A 23,024-nucleotide genomic window follows, 5' to 3' on the forward strand; every position below is an offset into this window, starting at 1 on the left:
TTCACCCGCTCACTGAAAAAAGGGAAAAAAATTAAGGTTTGCACCTTTTGGCAGCAAAAATCTACGGGCCTAAATAAATAAAGAATGAAAATATAATATAGTGATACTTTTAGAGTGGTGTTCAAAGAAGTTTTTTTCTAAAGTCTATTCAATTTGACAAAAGTTTCTAAAAAAAAAATTGATTTTGTAATTTTGTTATAATTTTATTTAAAATCGTTCGATTATATATTTGACATTTTTTAATATAAATAATAGAGAATATACCTTGTTTTGTAGACTCCATGACAGTTTTCGTAAAAATAATCACCACAACGCATAAAACAATCATCCGAACGCACTAATAAAATCTGACTGATAACTGAAAACTCACAGCACTTCCGCCATAACATAGTTTGCGACGCTGCCAAACTAACACATAGATTTTTACAAATCAAAATTTTTAAGTTTTATATAGATCAACCTTTCAAAATCATAATAGACATACAATTAATACTAAATGAAGATATTCATTTTAGACTTTAGTACAGCTAGATTGGCTGTTTCTCACACTGTGCGCCGGCCGACCGCGCGGGCGAAGTATGCCACGGTGTGCGACCTTTAACCTTTCGGCTACCAGGACTTTCGGGGTAACTTTGCCAGAAAAACCACGATTTAAACATAAATAACTAAATGTATGCAACGTTATAAAAAATTACAAACTATTGTGACGGGGTGTGGTTCCGCGGTTAGTGTCGCGGACTCTTATAATCTCGGTTCGAACCCACTCTTCCACAATTTGATACCTATTTCTAATAATGAGCCACTCAGGCTCACAGAAATAGTATGAGATTAAAATGATTATGTAAATAAGTAATAAAAACACAAATGTTTCTCTTTTAAAAAAAATAACAAAAATGACTAACAAGTAAATGCTGCTCGCTTAGTGTCCACCTCCTTTTTACGCCATACGCATAACACTATAGGTCAAACGACTCGCCGACATAATTGCCGACATCCGGTGCTGAAAGAAATAGTGTAGGAGTGTGTGTAATTAACAAATGTTTTATTTTTATAGTTATGCAATATATCTACTGGTATTATATTTGTATCAATTTATTGCATATTGTTTATTAACCTTGATACATAAAATGTATATTTTTAAATAATATCACAGCTTTACACAACTTACTTTTCGTGGAAACAAAACTGGTTTAATGTACTTTGTTTTTCTCGTTTCTCTTTAAATATGTTTTAACTTAATTTTTTGTAATATTTCAACTAATTGTAAATTGTAAGCGATCAATAATTCTAAATTTCGATGCATAACTTATTAAACAAAAAAAAACATAATGTGAATCGAAAAATATTGTACAACCCTGAAGGTATCCCTAACATACTGTCCAAAAGGTATCTTATACTTTTGTAAATCATGACGTCAGATCTGACGGATCCGGTATTTCTCGCTAGAGTACCGAAAGTCGATTTATCGGATTTTGGTAACGAAAGGGTTGATAATAAAATAAATGCGCGCAAACTTGATCATACGAATTAATCTCTTGCGCTATTACACACACGACCAGCACCCACTCGCGGAGCCTGCCTTGCCCGTTTCATTATTTCTTGCACACATTCCGAATCCGAAGTGGAATCTCGCCGGATTTTGCCAAGATTCTCGCAAGAAAATGTAAACGTCGAATATTTAAGTCAACGGGTGCATCACTCAAGTCTTTGACCCGGAATTTTAATGAAATCATCACGTACATTTTGCGAGCAGTAAGAATAGCGATCCTCTGAAATTTCAACACGCTCAAAAGAACATCCAAGTCTTGGGTTCTTACCTTATATTATATCTCATATAGAATATTCGTAACGTTATAAAATTTAAACACGATTAGTGAATATGCATATAATACGCTTCTAGTCTAGACTTAGAAGCCGAGGAAGGTCGACAAACCCGTGGCGCGAACTTGAAACCCAGACCTATAAAAATAGTACTTGAAAATAGACGTCAGACAGCAGAGATGTGAATAAAAACTATAAAGAGACGCATAGATGAGGAGTAACGTCTGCGTGTATGCCAACATAATGAAATGGCATTCTATCCCCTCTGCCTACACCCGCGTAAAAATGGCTAAATATGAAAGTCTCAACTTGATATGAAACATCTGTCGTTCCTCTTTATGTGAAAGAAGATGGACTCTGAGCATCCCAGGGTTTATGACCTGGTATTTGGTTGGCTTAAGCGATCACTTCGTACACTTGTGTAACGTTCACCATTCTGCCCATAGGCCTCGAAATATTTTTATATGTACTTTTAAAAAATTTATATTTTTTATATTGCTTTTCACCAGTCTGATAAGACCAGTCTGATGATGTCGGTAACGACGAAACCCGGTTGCTGGTCATATAAAATTCATGTGAAAAAAAAATACATAGTTGTTTTATTTTTATTTTATAAAGTGCAGTTCCACCAAGAAATGTCAGTACAAAACTTAAATTAGTATTCCTGTTAACGGGGTTAGTTTTATTAGTAACGTCAGTTTGATTTGTGAGTTATTTTACATGCATGATACACTTTTACAAAGTTATATATGTATATACATACAATTATTTAAAGTTTTACATATCGCTCACTCCTTTCAACAACGTCATATATCGTCAACTTTCAGTTGTGCATGTTTTCGGAATGCCCAGAAAATGTACTATATCCCAGCAAAAAAGTCATATTTTTAACTTTATATTTACCCGCTACAGGGCAGAAAGTGCTGTTTTTTCATTTTGAATAAAAGGTATTGTTTATTATTTTTTTTTAATATACGAAAAATTTTTCAAATGGAGAAAAAACATTCAGGTTTTACCTAAAAAGATCTGTAGCCCAGTAAAAAGTTCAATAAGTGGCTTGATATTAATTTTTAATACATTTTATTATATTTTTAAACTTTTAAAACGATGTCCTGAAAAATCAAGTTTTTTTTATATATGACGTTGTTGAAAGGAGTGAGCGATATATTATACACTTTTTTAATTTTTAAAATTAATTAAAAATTAATGTCCTTTTTTCGCCGGAGTCAAAACGTGTCCTGCGCCCGCATCGTGCGTCTCTCTCTCGCTTCTTTGTGTTTTCCCGCGATAAAATGATTCAGTGCATTTGTTTGACATTCGCTTTTCTCGACGCAAAATCGAAAATGCAATGTCATATTTTTTGCCAGGATTGGTTCGCGTCTCGTCGGGTGCGGGCGCTGCTTTGCTGCTTTGGTTTCGCGAGCTGTCAGTTTTGTTTAGTTTACGTCCGGTGCGGTTGTGTTTTATGTTTTGTGCATCGAAATGATTTAAACGTGTAATAAATAGTGTGTAAAATGAACTTGAATTCATTATTTCAACGAAATACATACGTTTAGCTGGCTTGTATGGGTAATTTCTGTAAAAAAAAAACGCTTCCTGATCACTTTATTCTGTAGGTAGTATTGAGAAAAAATCGGAAAAAATATCGGCACGTTTTTTTTGTTGTTAAATTTATGTTTAAAAATCGCTCTCATTATTGTACCTACATTGATTTTAGTGCAATTTTTTTGGTGTCTACCCACTTAAATCTTGGTGTCTGCTTTGGATTGTTGCATTGCTATCTTTATCGCTAATTACATGATAACAATGTGATTGTTATGTTCCAAGTGTTAGTCCAGTGTAACATTAACTAAATGACACCTGTATTTAAAAAAAAACGCGATATTATTTATCTATTTTATATCGGTAGTGTAAGGGTTATCACATTTGACAGTGATCCACAAGATCTCGGGTTCGATTCTATTGTGTGTCATGAAAATTACGAAAGTTTTACCAAATGTTACCCTCAACTAGAATATGAAGCGTGATGTTACTCTATTCCAGTGGTTCCCAACCTTTTCGAAACCTATCTATTTATTTACCTGAAAACCGTAATTACAACAATTTCATTTATTAAACACAGTCTGCCTGGTTACTGAAGGTATGATCATCTTACCATTGTGTACTCTACAATCAATATAACACTGCAGCAATATGATGCACCGTTGGATGCTAATAAGACAAAGAAGAAATATAAATTTAAATGATTATATTGTATAATGTAAGAGTGAAAATGGTTGCTGCTTTTGTTTTGAAAACAACACAATTCCTTTGTTTCAAAACAAAAGATTACTTGTTCTTTATTCAATGATAATTTACCGACGCAATTGGAAAAACAATTAACATTTTAGTGAGTTTCATAATCAGTAATGATAATAATAATGGCTTTAATTTATTGGTGGTATCTACCAAACCGCATAGTATTTATTTATAATTAAAAGCATCGATGCTCAGAAATTGAATGGAAACTTTATCATAATCAAGTATTGTTAGCAAAGTCTGTTGTTTTCGAATAATTGTTATTTCTGTCTGTTTCTTTAGATAATATTGTAAGAGTTTTGCGAAAATTTTGTGAACAACGAAGTGGTGTGTTGTATTCTCTGGTCTCAATTCAGTAAAAATGACTTCAAAAGTTTTAGTGAAAATGCCGTCGTCCGTACCACCTTTTTCACAAGTCAATAATGTGAGTATGCTGTCAAATTGTTTTGTTCCATTATCAGGTTTTCAGCCCACGGAAGGTGTTATTGGTGTTGCTAAAGAGATCGTAGATTGAGATCATGGGATTGCTAAGCTGTTTTTATGATAGGTAAATTAAAAGCTGTCCTAAGATATGAATATTTAGAATATTCATTTATTGTTTGAAAATTATTCCTAGGACAATCGTAACATGGATGCATGCTGCACTTTTTTATTATTATTCATGCAACATTTTGAGTGTGTCCAAATACTCGTTCACAAAATCTGGATTATCTCCAATTACAGGAGTTACTTTCATATTATTTTTTTGACATCTCATCAAAGATGAAGAAGAATATGGAAAAATATAAGCTTGATAATAAAAATGAAAATGCTATTTTCTGGCGTTTCTCATGTGTGTGATTATAATCCAGGATTCGGACCTCACATACTAATATAAGAGTTTCCGCTTAGTAAAAAGCTTCTTTACATCTCACCAATAGATGTCTCTAGTGAAGTTCTAGTGATTCAAGAACAAGGTTTCTAAATTGGTTCATATATACAGAACTTCCAAGAATTTGAGTTATGTGGTAGTGTTTTTGCCTAGAATTTTCACTCATGAATTACATGAAATTATAGTAACTTTAAAAATAAAGAGTAAATCCACTCACAAGTAGGCATAGGCTATGAAACTTTTAAAGTTGAAGCCTGAGTAGGGACATGATAAACGGTGTTGCATAAGCCGTAGCTAGATTTCAGAGTCACTTGGACGTTAGGTAATTCAAAAAAAAAATTGAGTTATGTGGTTGTCAATAATGGGTAGAATTGGTGAATGTTACACGCGTGTAAAGTGATCACTTAAACCAGCCTATGACGGTCGTCAGCCCCGTAAATGCCCAGACTTCCATATTCTTCTTCATCTTTGATGAGATGTTAAAAAAAATATATATATATTATTCATGCATTCGTCTTGCGGTCATCCTCTTCTATGAACTGAATATCAAAATAGGTTCCTCATTCATTTCTCAGTCAGCTGTTAGACTTGACTCCATGATTCTAGAGTACATACTCTTCTGCTAATATGTAACATTTGTATGTGTATTTATATATGCATACTTTATTTTTATTACTTTTAGTATAAGATTTACTTGGTTAATACCTTTTTTTTTCTTCTTTTAAACCCTTATCCGCACCCCAATGGTGCATAGGGCACTGCGTCATATAAACGCAGTGTTATCTTGATCGTTTACACATGAAGGAAAGGTGATCAGCCCTCCGCTTCAGGTACCAGTCCAGGTTAAAATTGAATAAATATGACAGTGAAAAAATCACTTATATTTATTTTACCCCCCTTGGGAATCGAACCCGGGACCACCAGAACGGTAGCCGAGCGTGCTGACCATTACACTACGGAGGCGGACAAATGGTTAATACCACTATTTGTTAAAATCTATTGTTGCACGTGTTTCCATGCGTTCTGCATTATTTTCAAATGGTGTTTGAAAATGACGTGCGATACATTGAAAACAATGGATTTTAAGATATGGTGGTATTTACCAAGTAAAATTTAAATTAAAAATGGACAGATATTACCACAATGTGACTGCCGAATCAATCAATGAAAGAAAATGATTTATTTTGTATGCAGGTTATCAAGTTTATTTCCCTTTGTATTGTATATCTCCACACAAGACAAATGTGATAAGGTCCAAGATAATGTATAATTCCTTAACCAGTATTATTTATGAAAATATACTGCAAAATCTACTGTACAATTGTCTATAAAGATATCCAAATTGCGAATCAGAACGCTGGAGATATTTTATTCTGTAATATTTTGATTCTTTTTACTGTAGTCTTAACACATTGTTTGCGGACAGTTTTTTCATCAACCCTGACCCTTAATGTATTCGGACAGTCTACCACCCGACCCTCAGTATACTAGTCACATGTAACTGAAGTCCCAGTTCCGATGTGTACAATATTTTTTGCCGTCTCTCGTGCTCTGCCAAAAGTAAACAAATAGAACGCTTAGCGTTTCCCGCTCTCTACCAACAGTATGTAAAACACGGTTTTAAGCGTTTCCTGCAAACACTGTGTTAACACACTTTGGACAGGAAAGGTATTTCTACCCGTTCGGTCGATTGATGCTTAAGGATGGGAAGAATATTTTTAACCTTCTGCGCCGGCCTCATTTCAAACGCAGAGAAGAAGGAATCAACCATTGTTTTTATATGAATAATAAATACCAATATTTTTTTTTTTTTTTATTAAACGGAATTTAGTTTTAACCCGCAAAGCCTCTACTTTCAAAGGCTTGTCTGCTGATAAGATAGTAAGGATAGGGAAGGTAAATGTGAAAAATACATCACAAACACCCAGATCAATCGAAAATAAATCATTCTTCTTTTTATTTTGCAATTGGCGGGAATGGAACCTGCGACGCCAATTTTGCAGTCGACCGTCTACTTAACTACTCTTCAGTGCCTGTCTTTATTAAAGTCTTAACAAAAATGTATTAGTAAAACAGAATTTAAATGGATGTCATATTCCAGGTGAAGAAGGCGAGCGAGGCGTTTGCCCCGGTGGCGGGGACGAGTTCCGCTGCCGGCAGCAGTAACGGGGGCACGGTGGGGCCCGCGGGGGGCCTGGACCCCGCGCTGCGGGTGTCCCAGCTGGAGCAGAACATCCGCTTCCTGCAGGAGCAGCACGCCCTGCTCCTCGCCGGCCTGCACAGGGAGATAGACCTCCAGCGCCAGATGAACAGAGGTTATTATCGGCTCTTCACAGTCGGATATCGCTCACTCCTTTCAAGAACGACATAAATCAAAAATCGTCAATTTCCAGTTGTGCATGTTTTCGGAATGCCCAGAAAATGTACTATATCATATTTTTAACTTAATATTTACCCTCTACAGGGCGAAAAGTGTTGTTTTTGCATTTTGAAGAAAAGGTATTGTTTAATTATTTTTCAAATAAACTAAATATTTTTCAAATGGAGAAAAAACCTACAGGTTTTACCTAAAAAGATCTGTTGCACAGTAAAAAGTTTAATAAGTGGCTTGAAATTTATTTTTAATACATTGTGTTATATTTTTAAACTTTAAAAACATTCTCCTGAAAAATCAAGTTTTTTGATTTATGACGTTCTTGAAAGGAGTGAGCAATATGTGAAATAAACACTTATAGAATAAAAGATCTATGCATTGTCAGTCTGCTAATCTGAACTATCTTTATTCTCAATATTATTAATATTTAAAGCATTTACTTTGTGGTTAGTCATTTTTACTTTTATATTTTTTTACAAAAATGTTAGTAATATTAGTATGTATCCACTCACGGAGATTTTTATGTCTACCGGTTTCTAGACATACTGTCTCCTCGTCAGGACAATCACTACCACAGTATGCTAACAATTCCTACCCGTCAGAACAACCCCTAGTGCATGTTGGTCTTTAAGTCGACCAAAATCGTATGTGATAAACATTTTGTGTAGTTTTAAGTGTGTGAATAGTGCTATGGTAGTGACGGGTAGTAATGTTTGCATGCTGTGGTAGTGATTGTCCTGACGAAGAGATGAGTACGTCTCGAAACCGTTAGACATAAAAATCTCGGTGAGTGGATATATACTAATATTTCTAACATTTTTGTAAAAAAATATAAACGTGAACTATCTTTGGCTAAATTGTGTAGTGCAGGGGTTCCCAAAGTGTGCGCCGCGGCGCCCTGGTGCGCCTTGGAAAGTTAAGAGGGGCGCTGTGAGTCGATCCTCTTTCATTATTCGAAACCACAAATAATCTCGGGTACCTATAAAGCAACAATTTATTTTTTGAGAGCTAGCATCTTTTTACGTAACTGTTATTATTGTCGGTACCTACCTATTTCTTTCGCCTATAATATATGTATATACATATATAGTCACATTGTCTTTTCCAAATAGCTTATTAAAGTCGGGCGCCGTGACAAAATACTAAACTTGTAAGTGCGCCGCGGGCTGAAAAAGATTGGGAACCCCTGATGTAGAGGGTAGTTTGCATTAGGGAATCTTCCGGATTGCTGAGTCTTCTTCTTCTTGGCCTTGTGGCCTGTTTTTAAGAGGAATTAGTCTCCTGCCATGTCGATTCCCACCTGTCAATCCATCTTTGGTGGTCTTCCCGGGAGTTGTCTACTTTGGGGGTATCATAAAGAAAAACTGAAGTATTGGCACCGTAAATGTTTTTCTTTCACTTTTATGCGGTTTTCTCATCACAAGAGCAATTCCAGATGTGTCGGAGCATTAACTAATTAACTAACCGTCACACATTTCTCCGCAGGGGTAGGCAAAGAGAATAGAACATCACACCAATCTGTATTTCTAAACAATCTTTGCTTTTTCTTCATTTATGCATCTCCTCATATAAGCATATCCGCTGATTATTCCAACTCCTGACAGAGTCCACTACAATCCATATATATACTTCGAGCCACACTGCGAGAATACATTTAACTATCTCATAAAATAATATGTTAAAATCAGTTGGAGCTATTTCTTCACCGTACCAGGTACGCAACATTATGTGCCCTATGCAACATTTGGTTCAGATGAGGATTAGAAGAAGAAGATATCTAAAATAAACTGTGCTATTTAATACATTCTTATTTGTTTTTGTCTTCTTCTAGATTTACAATTTCAACTAATATTCTCGAAAAGAAAAACGAGTGACACAACTGAAGAATCAACGACTCCAAAAGATGAAGAACCCAAAACCTCCCCAGTAACTCCACTCCAGCCAGCGCCGGTGCTAGAGGATACCAGTAAATCAAATGTAAGCGATGATTCTTCCCTCAAACATGACCTCTGGCTGTCACCCCTCTATATCTGATCTGTATATGGTACTTGATGCTTCTCTATCTCTCCCTGTCCTAATCTGTATATGGTGCAGTGATGCCTCGCATGATTTACTTAATTCGTTCCTGGAGTAAGTTTGTTATGTGAACTGCGTTTTCCCATAACAATACATGCTAAAAAATTCATTGGTTCTGTAAAGCATCAGAAATGAAAAATATTGGCGCTTTCGAAATGTGGTATTGGAGGCGCATGCTCTAAACTCCATGGACAGCTAGATGCACCAATGAGTCCATTCTCCAGGAACTACGCTTGGATGAATTGACTCTGGCCAATGTCTTTACCCGACGGATTCTCCAGTTCTTTGGACACGTTGCAACGAGGATAGCCTAGAACGACTGGTTGTGATCGGTAGCCTCGAGGGGAAGAGAGGAAGAGAAAGATCCCCACACCGGATGGACCGATCAAATTATGGCAGCAGCAGGCACCTCGGTGGTTGAAGCGCTACGTGCAGCGCAGTCAAGGGATAACTGGAGAAGAGTCATTGCATCCTCAAGGGCCACAACCCTCAGTAATGAGGAATAAGATGGAGAAGAGAACATAAAAATGATCTCAGGTTTCATTGGTAGTCTAAATCTAGATTTTCGGGGCTCCTATCCTGTTGTTTAAGCCATCATCTTGGATAATATATATTTATAACTTAAACCTATATATAAATATAAATGACGTATGAGGAAGTGATGTAATTTTGATGGTGTTCTAGGAGGAATCTGATAGAGAGAAATGCATCAAGCTGGAGCAAGAGTTAGCTGCCGCCAAAGCAGCTCTCCAATCAAGTTTAGCCAGAACCGCCGAACTCCAATCTCAGCTGCAACAATACAAGTATGCATATTGTTAACATATTTCTCTCTTTTATGTGTAATTCATACATCTTTTGAAAACGTGATCAGTCCTGAGGTTCGGTTATCGATTCAGAGTGATATTAATAAAAAAAAGTGTGAAAACCACAGATGTTTATTTTATCTTTATATCACTGGGAATCAAACTACGGAGGCGGACATGTTGTTAGAAATATAAGTAAAATTAGGCTATCTTAGGAGAGGCAGTTTCCCGCAGTTGTCCACTGACCTACATAATTAAGGCACAGAATATCACTGGTTAAATGCACTGTTACGAGAGAGATCCGAAAACAAAGCACTTTGAGGAGACACAGTGAAATGATAGGTAAAATCCCAACTAATGGTGTCAGTACTGCAGGCAAAATTTGGAGCGTAGCGGAGCACGATTGTACTGCTCAGCTTCTTCTTCTTCCTGGCTACATCCCAACTTATCGTCTTTGTAGACTGCTAGGGTCAGCTCTCCTCGTCCTCAGGTTGTAGGTCCTTCTGTCATGGACAATGTCACCTAGGCCATGCCTTCAAATCATGTTATCTTTCTGCAGCATCCATGAATTTTTTTGTGTTTCTCTAGATATCTTTTGAGGAAGATCCATTTCTATTGCCTGGTTTACGACATGCTCGGGTTCTCTGCGTCTTATATGCCCATACCATCTCAATTGTCTTTCCGTTCAGTCAGTACTGCTCAGTTGTCAGTGGGCAACTCCTTGCGATGTTTCTTATGTAAACACCTTTGTTGCAGGAGCCAGGAGGCGGCAGCGGCCAGCCTGGGCGTGGCGGCCTCGTGGTCGGAGCGGCGGGGGGAGGAGGCGGGCGAGGAGCGCGCGCTGCGGGGGCGCCTGGCGGAGGCGGAGCGCCTGGTGGGGGGCCTGCGCGCGCAGGGCGAGCGCCAGCGCAGAGAGGTACTGCGCGGAGAGCGCGGCGTCACCAACCTCTTGTTTGAGGCGCCCGTCGCGACCAACTATGTACGTGCGCGCACACTGCGCCGCCCGGCGAGCTAGACTAACCTAACCTGTTTGGTAACCTGTCTAACCGCCACCGACCATTCAACATGTCTCGCTTCAGTCTGATTACAACTCTAGCCTAACCTAGCCTCACCCGCTCTGGTGCGTTTGGTAACCTAACTGCACCATGGCCTTGAAACGAAGTGTGCATATTCTAACCCAACCTAACCTTATCTAATGTCTACCAAAGGTGGATGTTTAGCAATTTGTCTAAAGGCCATCACTCATCCATCAAGATCATTCATATTGGGGAGCAAGAACTTCAATTAAAGTTTTTTTTTTTAACCTAACATTACTTTACCTTGCATCAATAGCTGGGATTCTTGGTATTGTCAAATTGAAGTTAATGGACTCTAACCTAACCTAGGTTGGTGTTTGGTAACCTATCTAACTGTCATTAATCATTCATCGTTATTTTTACATCATCTTGCTGAAAATTAAGTGTACAAATTTCAACCTAACCTAACGTTACCTACTTTAGGTTGTACAATTAGTTGCCTAATGAATGGCAATCGACAATTTATTTGAACCTAACATACCTAACATTAACTGCTGAAAGCATTTCACTTTATCGACTTTCAGTCTAGGAGTTTTAACCTAACCTAACCATATTTTATAGCAATTGTTGACAGGCATTCGATACATACCAAGGTTAGGTTTTAGGTACAGTCTAACCATCTTCAGACATTCATCACGGTTTTTAATAATAACTTGCTTCAAACAAAGTCAAATTTATCAGTCTTTTTAAGTTGGTATTTCTTGTATGGTAACCCCAACCTAATCTATCTGACCCGCAGTGTACATAGTATGGGATATTGGTATTTGTCTTTAAAATTATGAATGCACTCTAGTGGCTGATTGCACCAAGATAAACTAAGATATGATAAACTAAATTCTATGATATGATTGTATGATAAACTAAGGCATAATACATAAACGATCTTTGATATATAAAAAAATAGTATTAATTTTACTTTTAAGGGTTGTGACCCTGTGGTACTGTTGTTGACTTTGAGTCAACAACACTAATACAAAACTTTCCTTTGTTATATAATTTTTATATAAATACAAAGTATCGTGAGTAGAATTGTGAATGTTACACAATATATAAAGTGATCACTTGAACCAGCCAATGACAAATTGTAAGCTTGCAAATGCCCAGACATTGTTCCAAACTCAGTAACTTCTTCATCTCTAAATAAAACTTGAAAAAATCATTTTTACATATCGCCCACTCCTTTCAAGAACGTCATAAATCAAAAAACTTGATTTTTCAGGAGAACGTTTTTAAAGTTAAAAAATATAATACAATGTGTTAAAAATAAATATCAAGCCACTTATTAAACTTTTTCATTTGCAACAGATCTTTTTAGGTAAAACCTGAAGGTTTTTTGTACATTCAAAAAATATTTAGTGTATTTAAAAAAATTATTAAATAATACATATTCTTCAAAATGCAAAAACAACACTTTCTGCCCTGTATCGGGTAAATATTAAGTTAAAAATATGCCGCTTTTGCTGGGATATAGTACATTTTCTGGGTATTCCGAAAACATGTACAACTAAAAATTGACAATTCTTGAAAGGAGTGAGCGATATCTAAAATGCAATCCTTACTTACTTTTGACTTAGATGAATCTATGGAAGAACGATATATAATAGAATTAAAATTGTAGAGATTAGAAAAAGTTATGGATAGTTGAAAAAAAAAACTTATTTTATATGGTTTTGACATGAAGAGGAATGGATAACGAGAGAGTGGGTGACATTTTATGTTTGGCAAATAGTAGAATATGACGGTAATGTAACCAGAGAGCATGTATGATTAGATGTCTGGATGTTAAGGAAGTTAGAACACCTGTGGCATTTTCTCCTCTCTGCCTACCCTTACGGTGAAGTGGTGTGATGGTAGTATTAGTAGTAGCAAATCAATTATTTTTAACTACAGTGGTAACTTGACTTACAAACTTAATTCAATCCTGACTGGTTTGTATCTTCAAACCTGATTTTCTATTTTATCTTACGGAAAATCAATCAATCTCTTTTCAGATTCAAAATTGCCCACATTTAAACATTCTCACCTGATGTTTATATGTAAAAGTCAAAATGGGATATGAAATAAGCTTGTATTTTGAAAACATATTATCTAGAGTAGTTGATAAGTCAAGGTACCAGTTTTATTTATTTATTTAAATTTTCGCTGCCAACTTTTACATCATGTCAAACATCTTCCTGTTTTGAATTAATGATGTTGAAAAATGGCTACAATAGTCTCCACAGATATTACATCATGGAAAAATATGTACCTTTAGAGATTTAGGAAACACATTTCTAAATATTCTAATGTATAAATACATTTTCCTAATTATCAATTATTGTATTTTATTTTTACAAAACCACTAAAAAATATTCTATATATTTCCAGCTGCAGTCTATAAAGGCTTCTCTCAACGCAGCAGGAAGGGGTAATGCGGGGGGCGGCGGCGGGGGTAGGGGCACCCAGAGAGGGGGGCAGAGATTCCCGCCTTTGCAACCACCCCAACACCAGGCATACTGGCAACAAAGAGAGTGAGTTAAATATTTATTCTAAAAAACCTCATACATTTTTTATGCGAGTACTGTAGTACCTACTCCTTCCCTCTGGTCGAAAGATAAATAATTTATCAGCCATAAAACGGGCCTAGACAGACTTCAATGAAATGAAAAGAGTTTATTTTGAATGTGGAATATAGGACATATCTGATGGTAAATTTGTAGTACCTACTTGGGACTGTTGGCCGATTTATTAATAATTCATCAGCCATAATATAACTGGCTTAAAAATTATTGCTATTTCAAAAATAGAATTTTACAGTGACATCTATATTGCAATACATATATGTATTTTTGTTAATTGCTATAGAAATAGTTTTCCTGGGTAGGTAATACCAACCTACTTAGCCAAATTAAGCAAGAAGTTGCCTAGCCTGTTTTCCAGTACAGTTTGTATCTATTATCCAGGAGGCGCTGTAAATTACTCATCATATGATAAATTCTTATATTATAAAATTTAAAAATATAAAATAACTTGCACGGTTACTCTGAACTCTTAAGTATTATTTTTCAAAAATTAGTGTGACAATTTTCATAATTTTACACAAAAACAAATGCAATTTCAATGTGATTTTGAAATGTTGTAAATTACCAAGATTGAGTGTATTCACCTTTCTTTGTTTATTTTTATATCAACTCTGTTCAGGCAAAAGTCATTATCTAACATAAGCTTATCTTCACAGTCCATAACACAAAATAAAAAAGCTTATTGGTCCAAATCTATTATCACTTTTTTTGTATTATGGGCTGTGAAGAGTTGCCGTAGATTTTTTTAATCAGTTTTATCTAAAAGTTAAGTTTTATCTAAATGGGAACAATATAGTATTTAATTAGGGATTCAATTTGATTTTTTTGTTTAATTAATTGCATGTATTGGAATGTTGTATCTTTTGATCTAAAAAATTGTTTGCATGCAGAAATAATTATGTTTATTAATTATTGATAATGGAAAATAATACGGGTGTAAGTGTCATTATTAAATTTTCTTTTATGTTTAATATGTTTCATTTTTTTTTCAACAAGCATAATGACTATAAAGCTTATTTGATTGAAAAGAGGTTTTAAATGACAAGATATTTTATTAAAGGTGTTATATAGATACATTTCTCACAAGAATCATAGATATTTTGATTGTCACTATGATATTTGGATTTAATTTATTTTTAAAAACCTTTTATTTTGTATCTTATGCCCCTTTTACTTCCCACGGCCAATATGTAATTTTTTGAAATATATAAATCACTTTGTGTATGTGTGAGTAAGTGAGTTTATTTACCTGTGTATTTATTAAAGTATAATGTTTATTTCCATATTCATTTCCCAGGATTCCCTGTAAATTAAATGATGTGAGGGTATTGCAATCTCAAAAATTTTATACCTTCCAGTATGTCAACCAGTATAAAATCTTTTTTTTTCCAAAACTTATAGAAATAAAAAGAGGAATCCATAGAAATGATCACAATATAGAAGAAGATTATGTGATTTACGAAAACACATAATCTTCTTCTGTATTGTGATCATTTCTATGGATTTAACTATAGACAAGTTTTTGTTGCTATTTGACTTAAGGTATAACGTTTCCAATCAAATTCACTATAAAATATGCACTTTGAGATTGGCAAGCTTGTTATCAATACATGGAAATATTATCATTAACAGTTTTATTGGGCTGCGATTTGAAAAACATGTTCTAAAATTTTTACAGACCTCAAAAAGAAAAGCTTACAATCGTAACGGAGCGGCCGACAAAAATGACCGTATCTAAAAGCAATGTGGTAGCATTCGGAAGCAAGCCATTATTGAAACCAAGTCCCAAAACATCGCCACGAAACAATGTAACTTTAAAAAATCTGTAAGGCACTCCAATATAATTCACTCATTTAATCCATCATCAACCGAACCCAGCTAATGAAAAAATAATTTATTGCTTGGGACCATGCGCAAAATAACTTGTTTATTTTAACTTAGTAATTCTTTAAAGTAACAGTTTTCATTTTAAGCAGCATTGAAACATGTCAATTTTTATATTATATATTCATGAGAGTTCACCTTACTTATCAAAAGTTTTTTTTTGTAAATAAATAAATGGTAATTAAAAACTGCTAATATCGTTTGAGCTCATTTTAACTTTATTTATCTTGCCATAATTCGAAAAATATTAAGAAATTTCAGACCACAAAATGATATTATTATTGATTCGGCATTAACTTTGTGGAATGACATGATTATTTTATTAAAATTAAACACAAAATTATGTTTTCATATAAAACTTTAGATAATTTTAAAGTGGAAAAATATTTGGGCCGAAATATGAAATATATATTTTTTCTTTAATTGTACAGATTTCATTCAATGGTTTTTGTTTATGAAGTGAAAATGGGTAATATTGAAAAATATATTAATAATTTTAATTTTGCTCATTTAAATTATATTCAAATATTGATTGTTTCAATTCAGTGTCTTTTTATGCTATTTGAACCTTGCCAAATTAAACAATTATATTTATTGAATATTAATATAACCTATGAAACTGCAATTATCCTTAACTCTACCTACTATTGCTTCTCCATTTCCTTTCCCATATAGCAGTTTATAACCTTCACCTTGAGCTCCTTTACTTACCCGTCTTATGTCATCTGTATCCCATAAAATATATTTCATTTTAAATTGAAGAATTTGGAGCACAGGACTGATCGCCTAGTCTTCATATAATTGTTGATCAATTTAACACTGTGTTAGTTCAATACGGTGCTCTATGCGCCATCTGAATGTGTAAAAGGGTTAAAGACGTGAGTCTACCTTTGAGTCTGTATTTGCATGATATTTAAACAGTCTACTACTACCAACATGCTGTTTTACTGCAGGGTTAGGTAGAAGGGATGGAACGCCACACTCATCTATCCTGTCTGTCATACACTTCTAGCTTTCTTCACATCCATACATCTAGTTATAAATACTCTCCGATTACATAGACTCTTGACACCACCAGATTTTTGGTTCTGATTGATCTGGCCGTGCCAAGTCTTTTTTGGCCATAGTAGTTCTGTTCTCCCTTTCACATTTGCCAAATATACTTTCTTAGTTATTCTCTCACTATCCATTCGCTCCACATGTCCATACAGTGTTAAAGAAGTTTCTTTAATCTTTTCAACTATCCCTAATTCAGCCTTACATTCCTTTCTTTGAACATTCTTTAATGGAAAAATATTGGTTTAATTGGAATGTCTACTTGGAAATTGTCAGTATTGGAAAAGAATCCCTTCTATTATCTATGTTTTGATTTCACATTTTTTGCACTATTTCTTGCATTTTTACTGGCTAACCTAACATAACCTAACTTAATTTAGTGTAATCCAACCTAACCCAATAACTTAATTTGTATTCATGTATTTTTAGATTTATTTGATTATTTATTATTTTTGCACATTTTATTTTATTTTTCGTTGCCTTATCCGCACCTTTACTTTTCAGGGCACCCAATAAAGAAATAAAGCACAATATAGTGAGCAGTAGCATATTACCTAAACCGCAAAACATTTCTTCGCAAATACAAAGTAAATCCTTGAAACTTTCATCTCCAAGTGTGCCCACAGTCTCCGTGGCCAAAAGTGACCGACAAAAGTGAAAAATAATTATCACCTACCATATTATTATACATTATTTTTAATTCTTACTTTTATTTTATGTAAAATGACTTCCACTTGACCAATATGCTGTATGACATAAGATGTAATAAAAATAGAAAAATTATGTCTTTTTATTTATTTTTGGAATCACAGGAGCAAAAGTACATTATTATCATTTTTTTAAACATGTTTTTTTAATGTAAATTTTAATTTTATAAATCAAAATTATGAGTTTCTTCCTAAAACTTGTATTGTGTACATTTGCCCCTGTGATTCTCATCTTTTATTTTTATTTTGTTGAATTTGTTCCTCATTCTTTTTCTTACTTCCATGGTAAATAAAAAGAGGGTATATTAACATATTTTTTTTTAATTGGAAGAATTATGTGCAATTTAAATACATGCACTTTAAAAATAAATAATAATAAAACATTTCACAAGTACCTACTTATTGTATAAGTCTATACAATGGATTTTTCATAATTGCCTCTATAGAAGGCTTTGCATTTGAATCATGTATTCCAAAACTTTTAAATACATATCTACAGTGAACTGTAAGTAAAAGAGATGAACACTAGATAAAGCCGCACAGTAACCACATCATCATAACTTTTGGTGAGTTTGATGGATGATTTGTAATAATATTTATTCAAGTTATTATTTATCAATTTGAATAAATATTTATTTAAATTTTTTATTCGTGTTACTCGATTTTTATTTACATTGAACATCTTTTACAGTTAATTAGTATGTACATTGCATGAGTAACTAGATCATATTAAAAACAACCTTTTTTTAGATTTTATCCTTAGTAATTTCCCTTGGATAATTCCTGATTGCTAGACATCCCAATTTCTTATTCTTCTAAAGGTGGGGACTGACGTCCACATTTCGTCGTAACGTAACATTCGCGGCGAGCATCCGAACATCGGATGGAGTACTCGGAACGAGCTCGGCTCGCTGTACTGACTATACGAATGCTCGCATCGTAAAGTGTTACGTTACGACCAAATGACTCTGGTCAGTCCCAACCTTAACTCATATTGGTACCCAATGGTTACCACACATACCAATTAAGGCAGCAGCAGGCACCTCAGTGGTTGGAGCGCTACGTACAGCGCAGTCAAGGGATAACTGAAGAAGAGTCATTGATTCTGCAAGGGTCACAACCCTCAGCAATGAGGAATAAGACGGAGAAGAAGAACATATGCTATCCTAAAAAAATATTTAATTTCACAAGTTTGTTTTTGCTCTCCTGTAAAATTTGGTCCAAGACAGATTTGCCCCTTTGCCTTTACACTACCAAAGTGTTTAATTTTAAAAAAATTAGATAGATAAATTTTATGCATCCTTAGCGTATGAAATGTAGTAATATAGTAGTCTCTTGGGATGTCCAGGGCTCAGTACACAATTCTCTCCTTTTTCCTGGTCCTGGGTCAATTTGAAAGCAGTGTTTAGAGACAAACATCTTTGTTTAGTCTGTCACTATGTAGAAGACCATCCTTTCGCTCATGATGTATAAATATGAATGTTGGATGTATCAGAAGCTTGGATCAAGGAGGATGGACTAGACCACAGCGTAGGGGGGGCGGCGGAGACAAGGGGCAGGGAGACATCGGCAATGGACCCACTCCGGGCCTGCCAGACCTTAGGACTAATAACCTACCTGCGTTTAATAATGGTAAGAATTTATATGGCTGTTGCGGCTCATACTATGTTATATTCTGTGTGACAGTGAAAAGGAAGAAACTCTGCTAAAGGTATTTTGAGATCTTTGTACCAAAGATAAATATTGATAAATTTTTGGAAGCGTAAAGTGTCGCTAGTGGTGTTGCTTAGCCTGTTGTAAAGTGTACTGATTATTTTTCATTTTGACATCTCAACCAGATGAAGAAGAATGTGGAAGTCTGGGTATTTACAGGGCCTACAATCTGTTATAGGGTGATTTAAGTGATCACTTTATACATGAGTAACATTCACTATTCTACTCATGATTTACAACCACACTACTCATTTTTGGAACTCATATATTCTTCTTCATCCATGTTGAGATATCAAAATGTAAAAATAACTTCTCAATGGTGAAACCCAGATTTTGTGAACAAGGATTTGGAGACATCCAAAATGTTATACTGATTATTGACTTGTTTACTTGTATGTTGAGTGCTACAAACTTAAGTGTGTATTTTATGAAAGTATTAAATTATCATCATTGAATAAGAAATGAATTTAGGTGACTGTAAAATTTTGAATGTATTGAAGAATATCTGAAAAGAAATTTTGTACTACTGTAAAAAAGTGATGCATATATTATCTTAGACTAAGCGATAGCAAATGTTGCACTGTAACTTTACGGCACTTTCAGCAATTTATTAAATTACATTGTACACCAAAATTTTTCAACCAACCGTACTGTACTGCTCTCCCACTTGTGATACTCTATACACTGCCAATTTGTTTTGTTGTCATTGTGAATGTTATGCATATTAGTCACATTATATATGTGTAACTTCACCATTCTACCCATGATTGACAACCATTATATATTTTGACTTCCATATTCTGATTTTGACCATTAATTATTAAGATTTAAATAATTATCTCAATAAATTTGTATTGCAATGTACAAATAGGTGTTTGAACTTTCAGGAAATGGTAATACTAGTAATCAAGGGCATTCCCGAAGGGGTAATCACGGTTACTCCAACCATTACTTTAGGAATAGTGACCGCACACACAGAAATGGTGATTCTAGAAATACCGAAGGTAATTATTTCATTTTATCATATTCTGGTAATACCATCTCATGGAATAGTCTAAAATTACTGTAAATGTGACTATTCTGCAATTTAGATGGTAAAATGCAGTAATATCAAAAAGGCACTTTGTGCAGTAATATCAAAAAGGCACTTAAAACTCTTATTGACATTGATTTTTTGGTTTTTGTATTTCGCCATTGTGTAAAATATGAAAAGTAGCTCACAATGGTGTCTTTATATTGACCTAATATTGAATATGTCTTAATATTGAATATATGGAAGCGAAGAATAAAGGCAAACTAAATGCAATTTCTCAGACAGATATGCGACAGAACATTATATGATAGATGTCTCAATGATGAATGCAGAAAGATCACAAGTCTGAGAAAACCATCATAGATATAATAATGAAAGGAGTGTTGAGATAGTTCGGACATGTGAAGCGAATGAATGATGAACGGATGGTGAAACAGATTTACAGTGCCAATGTGGTTGGAAGAAGAAGCCGAGGAAAATTGAAGAAGATATGACATAATCGAATCCTTTAAATTATATGGGTAAGACATCGGGGCAATCGGCGTTCATGTGTGAGGATAAGCAATCTGCATACGTAGGAATTTAGCAACATATTCTCCTTGTCTATTCTTACAGGGAAGCGGTATGATGGTTTGTTAGTAAAAATCTAAAAATAACTGTGAATATCGTTGCTTTGCATCCATTTATCTGTAGAGTTACTTCTTAGATATAACTTCTTAAACTAATACTGAATTTTAGCATCTGTATGACAGTATTCTGCTCCTGTCCTGTTGATTCTAAAAACTAAGACTGTACAGGTACTTGTACAGGTACTTTTTATGGTTAAAAAGATAATAATTTTTTAATCTTTCAGTATTACTTTTATTTTTTGTCAATAGATGATTCACAACAAAAGACTTACAATACTCCTGCAGACCTGTCGGATGGTGAAGTAGAACAGCCGGTAGAGGGTAACTCACGAGGAAACCACCGGCATAAACGAGGACATCACAGACAACATGATAAATCATAAACCGACGCATTAATATAAAATAATTACGTATTATAACCCACAACTCGTTTATCTATGACTACGACAAGAGACAATCTCAAAGTTTAGTTTCAGAAAACATCACTGCATGCGGGAATAACTGCATATATTCAAATTATTGTCAGATGTATTTTTTTTGGCTGGTCCTGTGTGATAAATTACTGATGTTTCTTCGATGTTTTGACATTCATTAGTGGGGTCAAATGTATTATTATATTTTAAACAAGCAATCTTTGAATGTATGACTACAGTGGTATGTCTACAAGACAAATTTTCGAGATAGAATTTTTTTTATTATCCCATTTTGATTCTACATATGAAGGATGGAGTCGATTTATCAAGTAATATGTTACTGGGAGGCTTTTTTTTAGAACTGTAATGGAATTCAGGACATCTTTCTTAGAGAGAGCTATCATAAGAATCATTTAGAGTCTGAGGCAAAGAATTCATAAGTTATAGTTGAAATGTCAGATAGAAAATCAGTAATCACACAAGATCACCTTCAAAATACTTCATCGATGTATTAATTTTAAATCAAACACAGATTTTTTGAGTCTACTAAGTTGTATTTTATTAACAAAAAACACATAAAAAATTATATTGTGACAATTGTTTCGCCTTGTTAGGGCATTATCAAACGACATTCGTTTGATAATGCCCTAACAAGGCGAAACAATTGTCACAATATAATTTTTTATGTGTTTTTTGTTAATAAAATACAACTTAGTAGACTCAAAAAATCTGTGTTTGATTTAAAATTAATACATAAATTAAAATGGAGTTCTACAAATTAAACGCCAAGTCAATAAATATCTTCGTACTTGATTACATACATGAGATAAATTTTATTTTAGCATTTAATGTTTGATTATAATTATGGTGGTTAATATTTATTATAATATTGCATATGAAACTATAATATATACGAAATTATGGCTTGTGTATACATTGAAATATATATTTGAAGAGAATCTACATGAAAATAAGTATTCATTTTTTATGTTTAATTTATGTTATGCATTAAAAATACTTAAGAATTAAGTTTAAATGCTGGTACTTTATTAAAGTGGCATATGTATTTATTTGAGAAAAAAAATGGACTTTGAAATCATTTTTAATGATTCATTTTTATTAATGTTTGTTAATATTGTTAATATCATATTGTGTTTTTTTCAATTTTATCATTGTTTTTTCTTTATAATAATATATTATTGATCTCAATAGCTTTATTTGTTATTATTATTCCATAAGTACCAGAAACATTCCAATATTTTCCAGAGCTAAACAAAGTCAACTTATTATATCTTGACATAATATTCTGGGTGCACTGGAAAAAAACCTTAACTTGAAAATATTCAATTTTGACTTACTGATGTATATTACGAAGTTTTCAACGTTCTATAAACTGGCGAAATACACTAAGTAGTTTGAAATGTCAATTATATGTGGTTTTAAAAGTGAATTCAACTTTAAGTTTAATAGCGGGTATTTTATTCAGGCTAAAAGCTTTATATAACAGGGATTATTCAAACAGGGATTTAAGAGTTAACGTTTTTTGCCAGTATACCCACGATATACTGTAATGATATCACACCAAACTGCGCCTCAGGACATTCGGTGATAACTATGGTTATATAACATTTTATATTTCAAAATTAAACGGAAAGCTAATAATTAGTTCAAAAAAACTCCTCAAAATTACACTTTCTTATTTAAATATA

At 34.0% G+C, this 23,024-nt stretch overlaps 1 protein-coding gene across 1 annotated transcript; it reads left to right on the forward strand.

The window, feature by feature from the left end:
* The first annotated feature begins 3,249 nt into the window (after positions 1-3,249).
* On the forward strand, positions 3,250-21,328 carry LOC148307773 (uncharacterized). The gene is made up of 12 exons (XM_088262867.1): positions 3,250-3,384; positions 4,402-4,543; positions 7,092-7,305; positions 9,196-9,341; positions 10,125-10,243; positions 11,000-11,222; positions 13,687-13,829; positions 15,559-15,705; positions 17,325-17,474; positions 19,023-19,159; positions 20,128-20,244; positions 21,152-21,328. Exons 2-12 carry the CDS (start codon positions 4,481-4,483, stop codon positions 21,283-21,285), a joined length of 1,593 nt encoding a protein of 530 aa, XP_088118993.1. The 5' UTR covers positions 3,250-3,384; positions 4,402-4,480; the 3' UTR covers positions 21,286-21,328.
* Positions 21,329-23,024: the final 1,696 nt, after the last annotated feature.

Source organism: Brachycentrus maculatus, unplaced genomic scaffold (assembly GCF_059751285.1).
Source record: "Brachycentrus maculatus isolate JH-2025_06_01 unplaced genomic scaffold, ASM5975128v1 h1tg000190l, whole genome shotgun sequence".
NCBI lineage: Eukaryota > Metazoa > Arthropoda > Insecta > Trichoptera > Brachycentridae > Brachycentrus > Brachycentrus maculatus.

Coding starts and splice junctions, on each gene's coding strand:
- LOC148307773 (XM_088262867.1), top strand. CDS start 4,481: ATGACTTCAAAAGTTTTAGTGAAAATGCCGTCGTCCGTACCACCTTTT. Junction 13,830..15,558: donor GCATACTGGCAACAAAGAGA/GTGAGTTAAATA, acceptor AAATTTTTACAG/ACCTCAAAAAGAAAAGCTTA. Junction 15,706..17,324: donor AATGTAACTTTAAAAAATCT/GTAAGGCACTCC, acceptor TTTACTTTTCAG/GGCACCCAATAAAGAAATAA.